Source organism: Phocoena phocoena, chromosome 5, assembly GCF_963924675.1.
Source record: "Phocoena phocoena chromosome 5, mPhoPho1.1, whole genome shotgun sequence".
In the NCBI taxonomy this organism is placed as follows: Eukaryota; Metazoa; Chordata; class Mammalia; order Artiodactyla; family Phocoenidae; genus Phocoena; species Phocoena phocoena.
In genome coordinates, this window is record NC_089223.1 from 17102234 (window position 1) to 17115817 (window position 13584).

At 35.0% G+C, this 13584-nt stretch overlaps 1 protein-coding gene across 1 annotated transcript in view; it reads right to left on the reverse strand.

Moving 5' to 3' along the window:
• Nucleotides 1-13584, reverse strand: part of EIF4E (eukaryotic translation initiation factor 4E) — a 46917-nt gene that overhangs the window by 3867 nt on the left and 29466 nt on the right. The window contains exons 2-5 of the mRNA XM_065878130.1: nt 12007-12113; nt 5179-5274; nt 2882-2945; nt 1065-1178 (exon numbers count right to left, since the gene is read on the reverse strand). Of these exons, the coding sequence (XP_065734202.1) occupies nt 1065-1178; nt 2882-2945; nt 5179-5274; nt 12007-12113 (381 nt within the window). The remainder of the gene's footprint in view (nt 1-1064; nt 1179-2881; nt 2946-5178; nt 5275-12006; nt 12114-13584) is intronic.

Here is a 13584-nt window from a genome sequence, read left to right on the forward strand (position 1 = left end):
AAAAATTGTAGTAAATACATGACATAAAATTTACCATATTAACCATTTTTAAGTGTATGGTTCAGTGGCATTAAGTATATTCACATCGTACCACCAACAATCTCCAGAACTTTTGTCATCCTGCAAAAGTGAAATGACTTTTTAATGCAGAATTCTAAAATGGTAATTACTGATAATCTCTCCCGAAAGCAAAATTAAGTTTCTTTTTTTTTTTTAAACTTATTTATTTATTTGGTTGCACCGGGTCTTAGCTGCGGCCAGTGGGCTCCTTAGTTGCAGTTCTCGGGCTCCCTAGTTGCAGCTTGCCAGCTCCTTAGTTGCGACATGCGAACTCTTAGTTGCGGCATGCATGTGGGAACTAGTTCCCTGACCAGGTATTGAATCCGGGCCCCCTGCATTGGGAGCCGGGAGTCTTAACCACTGCACTGCCAGGGAATTCCCGCAAAATTGTTTCTTCTTTAAAAAGCCATTCACTGAAATATTTATTATTGCTCAACTTAGTAAGGGCTAACTATAAACCAGACACTGTCAAGTGATAGGGATACAAAAGAGACTATAATCCCTGCTCCTAAAAGCTTGGGGTTTGAAAACTTTCACTAGAGAAAATGCCTATTATCTCATATTTAATAAATGTCATATGAAGCCAAAAGTTCCAAGTTATATCACAACACATAAGCTGAATGATATCAAGCTATAATTTCACTGTTTCCTTCACTGATCTAAAAAGTTTAATATACAGAGCAATACTCTAAGAGGATTGTAAAAAAACTTACATCATACAAAATGTGAGAGGTTACATAATTTTGAACTTAATTAGATGACCAGGATGACCTTATTCTGGAAGGTGAGTCAACTGCCGATCACTTTCTGGATGTGTAATATGTGGTAGGGAGTTTCACTGTATTAGTATGTAAGAAGTATACAAGATTCACAGGACAGAACAAAATTAAGTGCTGGCTTAGAGTGGGAATCCTTATCTCATCTTGAATTAAGTAACCAATGTAAAATGTAACATAAGTGAAGTTTTAGTATTCCAAAACAGCTTTATAATTTTAAAACCTTACTGTCTCTAGCCAAAAGCGATCGAGGTCACTTCGTCTCTGCTGTTTGTTCAATGTAATGAGCCATCGTCCTCCTCGTTTGTTTTTCTCATCTTCCCACATAGGCTCAATACCATCCTACAAGGTTAGGGAGACAACAATATGAGACAATATTGTTACTTTAACTTGAGATCACCACTAGAAACAGCAAGCAACAACCCTATTAACTATTTACTTTATACCCATAAAAACTGCTAATTGACGTAGTGGGGAAAAAAGCACACAAGACTTAAAGCAAAATTAAGAGTACTGACTTGGGCACTTATTAACTATCAAACCTTGGGTTTCACTTAATTTGGAGGCTCTAAAACATTCTGAGTAACAGATACCTTTGAGAAGCTATATACATTTCTATACCTAGAAAATATATTAAAAACTTACACAATTTCAGAGAGCTAATGACTGTCCCACCCACTACCAGCTGACAAAACTCATAAATATCTCAAGGACCCACACACTCCAGGTTAAGAATTCCTGACAAACTCTGGACTTCAGTCTACTCAAATATATAAAGAAGAAACGGATTGGATGACCCATTTGGATTTTCAAAGCTCTCCTCAAAATCAATCACAGTATGTGCCCATACAGTCTGACTCTCACTTAATTTCAATAACTGGGCTGGCCAAAAGGTTCATTTGGTTTTTTCCCTAAGATGCATCTAGTAGCACTCAGTTGTCTTTAACTTCATTCAAAACAATTTCGTTAGATTGTATGTGACAGCTGTCATATCAGCGTGCATTTAAAAAAAGACATCAGAATTGGTGAATTTTCATGTAGCCGTTTTAATACTGAAGATGGAAGAAGAAAAAAATATTTTCGGCTTTATTATTTCAAGAAAGGTAAAAATGCAACTGAAATGCAAAAAAAAAGAATTGTGCAGTGTATGGAGAAGGTGCTGTGACTGACTGAATGTGTCTAAAGTGGTTTGCAAAGTTTTGTGCTGGAGATTTCTCGCTGGACAATGCTCCACGGTCAGGCAGACCAGCTGAAGTCGATAGCAATCAAATCGAGACATTAACTGAGAACAATCAACGTAATACCACACAGAAGAGAGCCAACATACTCAAAATTAAGTGCTGACAATCATTTGCACCAGCTTGGTTATGTGAATCGCTTTGATGTTTAGGTTCCACATAAGTGAAAAAAACCTTCTTGAACATATTCAAGTATGCAATTCTTTACTTAAACGTAATGAAAACGTTCCGTTTTTAAAACAAATTGTGACAGGTGATGAAAAGTGGATACTGTACAATAATGTAGAACGGGAGAGATCCTGGGCAAGCTAAATGAACCACCACCAACCACACCAAAGGCTGAATGCGTTGTTCAATAAAGTTCTTGGAGAAAATGAAAAACATGCCTTGAATAAATACAATTAGAGAAGAAAAACAAAAACAATTAGAGAAGAAAAACACTAGACGTTTTGAGGAAGGGCAAAACAGAACAATGCTAATTTAACTAGACAACTAGACCTATGAATTATGGGGCTTCAAATGTAGTTCTATTACTTTAAAACATGGTTTAACTAAATTAAATGTGTATTTTATTTTTACTTAAAAAAATGTGTCTTTTATTTCTACCAAAAAGGTACTTTTTGGCCAACCCAATGTTTATACTAAAATAGGGCAAAATATATTTATGCTAAAACCTAGTAAAGCTAATTTAATTATTCTCAAAGCACCACAACATTAACTATTCCTAAGTTTATGGCAAGATTTTTTAATGAATACCTGAATGGTCCAGTCTTATAATAAATATATGAAGTCACCAATTAAACATACCTTAAAAAGTGAGTAGTCACAGCCAGGCATTAAATTACTAGACAACTGGATATGGTTGTACAGACTAGATAAAAGAAAAGAACAATTATAAACATAGCATATGTAATGCAAAGTTTAGGTGCGTACATATACATTCAGAGAATATGATAAAAATAAGATAAAAACTCATGTTTACTTCCCGCCCCCATGAAGTCAATTTCTGAAATGGACTAAACAGATCTCAGTAACAGTCAGCTTCAAGAATCAACATCTGATGATTTTCAAGAAAATATTTTTAATAATTTTATTCTGACAAGTTTGATGTATTAGTTAACTTAATACATACATATGTATATACAAGAAACTGAAAGGAGAGATATGAGGTGGCTTTAAATAGATGAAAGAATCCGTGAGGCTAATGAGCAGTTTTAAACACACAAAAAGACAAATCAAGAGAAAGCAAGACAAACTCCCTGACCATCAGGATTGCATGACTAAAATAAGTCAACATTATTATCCTTCAAAGTATCCAAGAGCAGGACAGATCAATGGTTCCCAAACACCACACACCATTACTAGTTTAAGTCAGCATAATAATCTTTGGGGGAGCTTTTAAAAACAAAACAGGACTTCCCTGGTGGCGCAGTGGTTAAGAATCCGCCTGCCAATGCAGGGGACACAGGTTCGAGCCCTGGTCTGGCAAGATCCCGCATGTCACGGAGCAATTAAGCCCGTGCGCCACAACTACTGAGCCCGTGTGCCACAATTACTGAAGCCCGCCTGTCTAGAGCCCGTGCTCCACAACAAGAGAAGCCTCTGCAATGAGAAGCCCATGTACCACAACTAAGAGTAGGCCCCGCTCACCGCAATTAGAGAAAGCCCACGCACAGCAAGACCCAACGCAGCCAAAAATAAATTTATTAAAATAGCAACCAAAAATAAAAATACAGTTCCTTATCCTACTTCTTGAGATTTTAATTCCTTAAGTATAGGATGGAACCATAGAATCTGTATTTTTAAACTACTTCCCAAATAGTAATATCTAACTAAGGATAATAACACCATCCATGGTCACTAGTCATATAGCTAAGATCATCACTTCTGTATAAAATATTGGAGACAGGCAAAGCATTCTTACTTTGTTGCCCATTTTATAACAATTTTCCTGTGACAGACTTCAGGAGATCAAATGATCTAGGCTTCTACCTTCAGGCTAGTGAAATATCTAAATTAAATTTTTAAAAATTTCTTAAAAAATGTTTTCAATTAAAAGTGACCACTCAAAGTGGTCTCAATATACAGTTTTCTCTTATTATTCTATGCTTTGCTTTCAGCGATTCAAATGCATACTAAATGCCTAATATGGGCAAAGCACTAGAAATATACAGAAAATTGTTTCTGCCCTGGAGGAAGTATACATTACATGCATAAATTTTCTAATCACAATCTGTTAGTCTGTATGTTACACTCAGGGAGTTAACATTAAACATAAGAATCACATTACTGATATGATCCAAAATACACCAGCTGAACAAATTAGAATACTTAGATAACTGCTAGGTAATTTACAGCTCTTAAAAATGTTTTCAACAAGTTGTATCTTTCATGTTCTCAAGTAGTTTCTCCCCATACATTTTTCAAGCAAATAGACATACTAAATCAACTTTGTTTTTAAAGAATCAATATTCCAAAACTTCCTGAAATGAACTTTGTCATTTTAAATTATATTTTGAAGTCATGCAAAGATTTAAGACCCCGAAATCTTAACTATTTGCTAAATTGAAACAAAATCTCAAAAATATTTCAACTATTCTTCTTGATGTTGATCACGAAGTATAATGAAATTAATAAACTATCATCAGAGATATTGTCATTCTTTGACAAACCCTGAATTATGAGCAGTTCAGCCTTTGAAATCTTGGAATCTCTATCACAGGAAATCCAGATATTATACTGGAAAGAATCTGCAGAAATAACAGCCTAAGAAAGCTCTGGAATACCTAAGAATAGGGCAAATGTATCTAGGCAACCAAGAAAGGGGACAAGCTCCTAAAAGTTGTTGGAAATTCTAGGAACAATAAAGGATTCTCAACGAAAGAGATCTCAGGACAAAGAATAGAGAATAGGCAGAGCTAAAAGACAACAAGACGGAAGCTTTCTAAAACTGATGAGGAATAATCACCAATTCAAACAGTTGTGAGAAGATGGACATACAAAAAGGTGAATATTAACTGTTCACACCTTACCCTTCATTTTGTGAATGCAACTTAAAATGAAAAATTACACAACAAAACATCCTAAAATGAATGGTTACTTACGCCCAAAAGTCTTCAACAGTATCAAACTTAGAGATCAGCCGAAGGTTTGCTTGCCAAGTTTTGCTTTTATCATTTTTAAAAAACCAGAGTGCCCATCTAAAAACAGAAAGTCAGTGTCAAAAAAAAAAAAAAGACGTAGCTTTACATCCATGTTCAAAGCAGCATTATTCACAACAGCCAAAAGGGGGAAGTGTCTATTGTCAGATGAATGAACAAAATGTAGTGTGGAATATTAAACAGCCTTAAAAAGGAAGGAAAGTGAAAAGAGTCCATCAAAGAAGACAAATACTGTATGATCCACTTGTATGAGGCACCTAGAGTAATAAAGTAGAATGGTGGTTGCCAGGGGCGCAAAGGGAAGGGGAATGGAGAGTGGGTGGTGGTTGCCAGGGGCTAAAAGGGAAGGGGAATGGAGAGTTGTTGTTTAATGGGTACAGAGTTTAAGTTTTTCTGCAAGATGGGAGACTGGTTGCACAACAATGGGGGGGGTATTTAACACTATTGAACTGTACATTTAAAAATGGTTAAGACAGTAAATTTTATGTATGTGTTTTACCACAATTAAAAATAAATAAAATAAATAAAAATTTTATTTATAATAGCAAATGAGTAGTTTTCTCTATTTCTTTCATTTAAAAAGTATATATTTTGGGAGTTCCCTGGTGGCCTAATGGTTAGGATTTGGGGCTTTGGGGAACTGAGATCCTGCAAGCCATGTGGTGTGCCTAAAAAATAAATAAATAGATAAATAAAATGAAAAGTATGTGTTTTGTACCTACTGTGTAACAGATTCTCTGCTATACTTAGAGATCCAATGAGGCTCATCCCACAGGGAATTCACAGAAATGTTGTACAGAGACAATTACAATGTCCTAAGTGCTATGATAGAGATAATTAAGCACAGTTATTTAAGAAAAACAGACCAGGAGCGCTTAACTGGAAAGGTTAAGTGGGGAAGAGGGAAGCTGAATTTACAGAGAAACAAGAGGAGAGAAATGAGAGCACTAGGAATGGGGGCGGGGGGGGGGGGACTCATACAAACGGGAATATAATACAGGGTTTCATTGAGTAATGTTACCACAGATATATTCTGAAATAATGCATAGTAGTTTCTATATATCTGTATATACTTTGTCTAAAAAAGTTTTATTCTAATACTCTGAAGACAAACTCATGTCACATAAAAGTTATGCTTAAATATTATCATCCCAATATGATTCATCTTTAGTAAAATTGTATTTTCTGAATTACTATACCACCTCTAAGGAAATTTCACTTACTCATTGATAAAAATGTTGTCTGAAGACAGGTTTCCAAGTGGACATATATTTCATAACTTTATGGTTAATGCTTGATAATCTCAGACATAAAAATGAAATGCATTTCAGCACCTACTTGATAATGTATATTTGCCAACCCACTCTCAAGGAAAAAAATTTTTTTAAAAAAGCAAAGGCAGAAAAACTATTAAACATACACACACAGTGTCAAGTATTATACTCTGGATTTCTAAAATTAATTCAGTCTTTCCTCAAAAATTTAAAAATAGAACTACCACTGGATCCAGCAATTCCACTTCTGGGCATTTATCAGAAGAAAATGAAAACACTAACTTGAAAAAGATATGTGCACCCCCCCACCCCATGATAAGCAAAGACATGGAAGCAACTTAAGTGTCCATCAAGGCATGAATAAGGAAAATATGGTGTATATATATATACATTTTCAATGGATTATTCCATCATAAAAATGATGGAAATCTCACTGTTTGCAACATGGATGGACCCTGAGGACTTTGTGCTAAGTTAAATAAGTCAGACACTAGACAGGAAAAACAAATACTGTATGATCTCGCTGATATGTGCAATCTTCAAAAAAACTTTAAAAAAACAAACTAACTCCAAAAACACCACCCCAAGCTCACTGATACAGAGAACAGATTGGTGGTTCCCAGAGGCACAAGGGTGGGGGAATGCACGAAGGTGGTCAAATGATACACACTTCCAGTTGTAAAATAAGTAAGTCATGGGGATGTAAAGTACAACATGGTGATAATACTGCATTGCAAATTTGAAAGTTGCTAAGGGACTAAATCTTAAAAGTTCTCAACACAAGAAAAAAAAATGTATAAATATGTATTGTGACAGATGTTGACTTACTGTAATCATTTCACAATACATACAAATATTGAATCATGTTGTACATCTGAAACTGTTACACCTCAATTAAAAATAATAAAGAATAAAATTTAATTCCATCTTTTAAAAAAAAATTGCATTCAGCCATTAAACATATAAAGATATATCCTAAGAAAATAATTGGATAACTAAGCAAAAATGTTTGTACAGGAATGTTCTTAATTTTGGAAAATTTTGGAAACATCTTAAGTGCCTACCAACAGTTCTCAAAATGTGGTTTACAGGCCCCTACGGGATCCTAAGGCCCTTTCAAGGAGTGCTGATGAGTAAAAACTATTTCATAAAAATGCTAAGACATTTTATTTTTCACTGTGTTGATATTTGCACTGATGATGCAAAAGCAACGGTTGGTAAACCTACTGGTGCCGTACACAGCAAGAATTATACAGTGGCACCAATTTGTACTAGTAGTCACTGTATCCTTTATTATCACCAACTCTCACAGTAATAATGTCAGTTTCAGTTAAGAATGCCACTGAATGGAAACCAGCAGTAAAAACTACTGGTTTCATTAAATTTCAATCTGTGTACACGTCTTTTTCTGCACAAAAAATATTTCTGCATACCAAATATCAATACAATGCTTAGGCAATTGAGTTGTGAGGTGAACTAGTTACTTTTTTCAAAGAACACCACTTTTACTGGGAAGAAGACTGGCTGATCAACCATGATTATTTCTTGAAAAATGAACAGACTGAGCCAGCTGCTAAAATTTGAGCTTTCAGGAGAAAATCAGAATTTTGGAAAGCATGTGTCACTGTGCACTTAACAACTTAATGACACCTGACGATATTTCTGATGAGTTTAGGTAGTGATAATAATTAATGTTATTGTTTTGATATCATATAATGAAAAGTGCCAATATTTGGAAGGTCTGCAAACTCACTGAACCAATATTATCCAAATGACCAGAGGCGTGCATGGGTGAAGGATACATTCCAAATGCAAGATAGACCAATGGATTTTAATGTAACAGAGTAGAAAAAGCTCTTGGATATGGTTTCAGATTCTACAATGCAACTAACATATAAGAAACCTAGCATCAAAGGAAGGAGACAGTCATAATTATTTTAAAAGGCTATTAAAATTTCTCCTCCCTTTTCCAACCATGTACCTGTCTGAGGCTGTATTTTATTCTCATACTTTCTCTGAAACAAATTATCTCCAAAGACAATGCAGAAGCAACTATGAAAATCCAGCTGACTTCTATTAAGTCAGGCACTTAAAAAGATTTACAAAAATACTTCCCACTATGTATTTTTTATGTATTCTTCCACTACGTATTTTTTATTTTGAATAAATTTTTTTCATAAAAATTATTTTTACATTAACATGCAATGGGTTAAGTACATACATAATTTTACATTTTAAAACATTTATTTTCTAATATAGCAAATGAAAATAGATAAAAATCTACATAACAAAAGCACTGTGGAATCCTCAATAATTTTTAAGAATGTAAAGGGGTCATGAGCCCAAAGAAGTTAAGATTTAAATAAAGTATAAATAATATAATACATGCAAGAGACTGCTAGGCAGCTATTAAATAGGATAATTGTGTGAGTAAAATTCTCCTAAGACTGACATGAAACCCAGAAACCATGGAAGAAAGCTGGTATTTGATTACATGAAAATCAAAAACCTCTAAAATAACATAACTCCTTAGACAATGTTGAAAGACAAATGATTTGGAAATGCATTTTCAACCTAATCCCCCCCTTGAATGGGTGAACATCCCTAATACACAATGCTTGGAAATAAACTTGGGAAGATAACCCAAAAGAAAATAATAGACAAAAGAACTGAACAGACTGCTCACAGGTAAAAACACAAATAAGCGATTGTTTTCAACAAAAATGTTTTGAAATTTCAATAAAAGAAATGCAAATTTAAAACAATAAGACACTGTTTTCACAAATCAAACTAGAACCAATCTGACAGGCAATTAAATTTAAGATTGATGGTGTTGCCAAGGATGTAGAAACCAGTAACAAACTGTTAAGAGTCTAATAAGCTGATAAAGGAGGATAATTTGGCAATCTCTACAAAGGTAGTTAAAAGGTAGTCTTTAACCTAAGAACTCTGAAATTTTACCCTAGATATATTCACACAACTGCAAAAAAATATATAAGGGTGTATACTTTATAGCACTGTTTGTAAATAGAAAAAAAATCTATATACACATTAATGTAAGCCTGATAAAATACGTGACTATATATTCATTTAATACAAGGCAGTGGTTTAAAATAATGAGTCAAAACCTGCATATACAAACAAAAAAACTCAACAGTATGGCCATCTATATAAAAAAAGTATATATACGCATATTGAAAGGTTTTGGAAAAATACAAACGAAATTTTTAACACTGACTATTCTGGGGAATGGAGAAAAGCAAAATGGGGAAGAAGGTATCAGAAAAAAGCGGAGAACTTTTACTTTATATACTTTGTACCCCAATAATTTAATCTTTCTTATAATAATACAGTGGTTTTTTTTAAAAAAGAAAACATAATTCTGCAATATTTACAAGTAGTAAATAATGAAGAAACTACCAAAATTGGAACCAAAAATGTCTTAAAATAGTTTTCCATATGATACTATTTTACACAAGAAATCTTCACAAACTTCATTTTAGGATTTAATCAGTTTGTTCACTGATAGGACAGGAATCTCTTCTCAGATTTCACTTAAGCTATGAGGGATACATGCCTTGATTACTTCTCCCCACAAAACAGCAACACTAAGAACTGTGTTCACAGTCAGAAGACAGAGCTAGCTTTTTATATACCACTGAAAAGATGAAAAAACATACTTTAAAAGTTTGGGTACTGCTGCTAGGTTAGCTAAATGAAATTGCCACTAATCAACTGTTCAACTATTATCTTTGGCACAATGCTTTCCTGAGGAAGAATTTTTACCCTTTATGGACTATTTGACCTTTGACATCTCACTCATGGGCTGACAATTCCCATTGTCTAGAGAACTGCTGAACCACAGGTCTCCTATGAAAAAAACTACTGAATGTGTTTGGACTATTATTTCAATAGGTCTACCATGATAACGAAGAAATGATAAAAAATAAAGGGACAACACATTTTTCAGATAAATGAAACTAAATTATAGACAGTCCCATGGGATCTTTAAGGTAAAGAGAGTAAAAGGCCTGGGAGTGGGGAGAATGAAAGGAACTAAAGATCCTCAGAAGTTAACTCCTTTAATGAAAGGAATTAAAGATCCTCAAAAGTTAATTCCAATTTACTTTCCTCCAGATTCTTACAATGTTTCTGAGTTGCCATTTTCTTCCCACCATCAGCTCTCAGGGAATGTGTTAATTTTCATCATGTAAGCCAGAAAGACAATCAAGTAAAAAACACAAACATACTGGGAAGTGGTAGGGTAGAGATAGGAAAAACCATATACTGAACTATTAAACTACTACACAGTAACTATGAAAACTTAACTCATCCTAAACACTCCTCTTTTCCTCACCTAACTTCTCTTAAATACAACCAACCAATCTCCAGCCTCCACATCCCCTAGCTCTCTTTTCTCCTTCACAGACCAACTTCAAATTGCCTATTCCTGCTCTATACATTTGTATACTTTCTATTCACTCTTCAAACTATGCCAATCTTCTTCCATTACCTGATCTACTAAACTTTCTCCAATGTTAGCAAGGACTTATTGTTCAATCCAATGAACATTTGGCCTTTCTGTGGCAAATATGCTTATCTTGTCTTTAAAATAAACCATCTGCTTGGTTTCCATGACCAAGCACTCTTTCCTAGTTTATACAGTTTATATGTCTATACCCTTCAAAGGCATTCTTTTTTTAAAAATTTTACTGAAGTACAGTTGATTTACAATGTTATGTTAATGTCAGCTATACAGCAAAGTGACTCAGTTATACATATATCCTTTTTCATATTCTTTTCCATTATGGTTTATCACTGGATATTGAACATAGTTCCCTGTGCTATACAGTAGGACCTTGCTGTTTATCCATTCTAGATGCACCAGTTTGCATCTGCTAATCCCAAACTCCCAGCCCACCCCTCCCCCACACCCCTCCCACTTGGCAACCACAAGACTGTTCTCTTCATAGGCATTCTTACTCAAAAATATCACCTATGGGCTTCCCTGGTGGCGCAGTGGTTGAGAGTCCGCCTGCTGATGCAGGGGACGTGGGTTCGTACCCCGGTCCGGGAAGATCCCACATGCCACAGAGTGGCTGGGCCCGTGAGCCATGGCCGCTGAGCCTGCGCGTCCGGAGCCTGCGCTCCGCAGTGGGAGAGGCCACAGCAGTGAGAGGCCCGCGTACGCAAAAAAAAGAAAAAAGAAAAATCACCTATGTGCTAATATTCCAAGCCTCTGTTGTGAGAACTCATTTACTACTGTGGTTTCAATTACCATCAATTACCAATGAATTTCAAACCACTCTTTCAAAGTTCTACTATCTGAGTTCAAGATTCACACATAAAACTGCTTGCTAGACATGGGTCATCCAAATGAAAATGGAATCCTTCACCTATCTAAAACTAGTCTCATCTAACTTTTCCCTCCAAACCTGTCCCATTCACCATTTACCTTGCGGCCTAAGTCAGAACACCTATGTGTCAGAAAGCTTACCTGTTCTGTAAAGGATGTTTAATATAGTGCTCTGGGTTAGCAACCTCCTGATTAGATTCTGTTTTCTCTTCTTCTGTAGGTGGGGGATTAGGAGTAGGGGTGGTTTCCTAGTGGAAAATAATTAAACATTATGAACTTCTTAACATGAAGAAATAACATTAAGAAATTTCTTTATTTTTAAATTTTTATTGAAATATAGTTAATTCACAATGCTGTGAAAAATTAATTCCTACGACAGCAATACTCTAAATAAATGTGAACCAATATTGTCCATATTTTTTTTAAGGAGAATGAATTAACAGCAGAAGCACTGGATAAAATAGACCACAGATCAAACTCTAAGCACCAGACTCTTCATTCTAGCATCTCTTCATTATGAGCAAAAGGTTTCTCAAATTTAAAAACATAATAATAATAATTTTGTATATTGTTACCTTCCACTTACACATTTTAATATAAGATTGCTAGAGACCATGGAAAAAAGTTGGGAAAATCAAGTACCTTTCTTAACATACTAAACAGTGCATAGTGGGAGTGGGGGAGATACAACTAAAGTTTGGAGAGTATATTAACTATATCACAATGACACAAACACAAAAATCTTTATAAAGTGATCAAGGCAATACTACACAGGTCCTTGCTTTCATGTTACACTGTTATTATATATGGTGACAAAGTTCAGCAACTTCTGTCATTTTCAATTGGCCCTAAGCAAAAAAGCTGGACATTGGCTTGAACTTAAATTCTTCTAGGCTAGACATAATTGTCATCTAAAAATGTCAGGGAAAAAGGGAGGCTGGGAATAATAAGTGTTCTCCACATTAATCCATGTAACTCTTCACCCTACTGTAAATTGGTATCAACAGATAGCTAAGAAAAGGGACCAGAAGCTGAAACAAAAGCTGATACAAAAAAGGAGGGCACTGCAACAAGGGTTTGGATATCAGATTTAAATCCAACTAGCAAACCAATACAGATATATGTTCACATTAACAACATTCTGTAAATCAGAGATGTATGATCTAAAAAAAAGACTTCAGGGACAGGTGATACACATTTTACAAAATAAAATACATTTTTCTTATCAACAAGACACCTCCAGTAAGTACTTTTTACTAGCCTATGAAGTCACTCATAGCAAGGGCTTTATCTTGATTTTGCTCACAACTGTAATGCCAATGATCACAACGCTACACCGATAAGAACTTACTGGCTTGATTACTTAACTGAATAAATGTAAATGTTTACACAGAGTAGTTAAGGCCATAAAATTTACACAGAGTAGCCAATGCCTTAATAGCACCAGAGCACCAATCATTTTTACCAGGATTTCCTCATCACAATCAATTTACATCGTCACATAGATGATCATTACCAAATGCCATTCCTTACTCTACTAGCTTAAAATTAGTGATGGTCTCCAGACAGAGGTAGTCCGAGTGAACAGAGAAAACAGCCAACAGTTAGGGACTGATAAGGCAGGGGGTTTGGGGGACAGGGTACCAGAGAAAAGTGAGCTGCAGAGGAGTGAGCCTCAAAAATCTATGTAAAAATCCCTGAAGTCCTTGGCTGTGACTC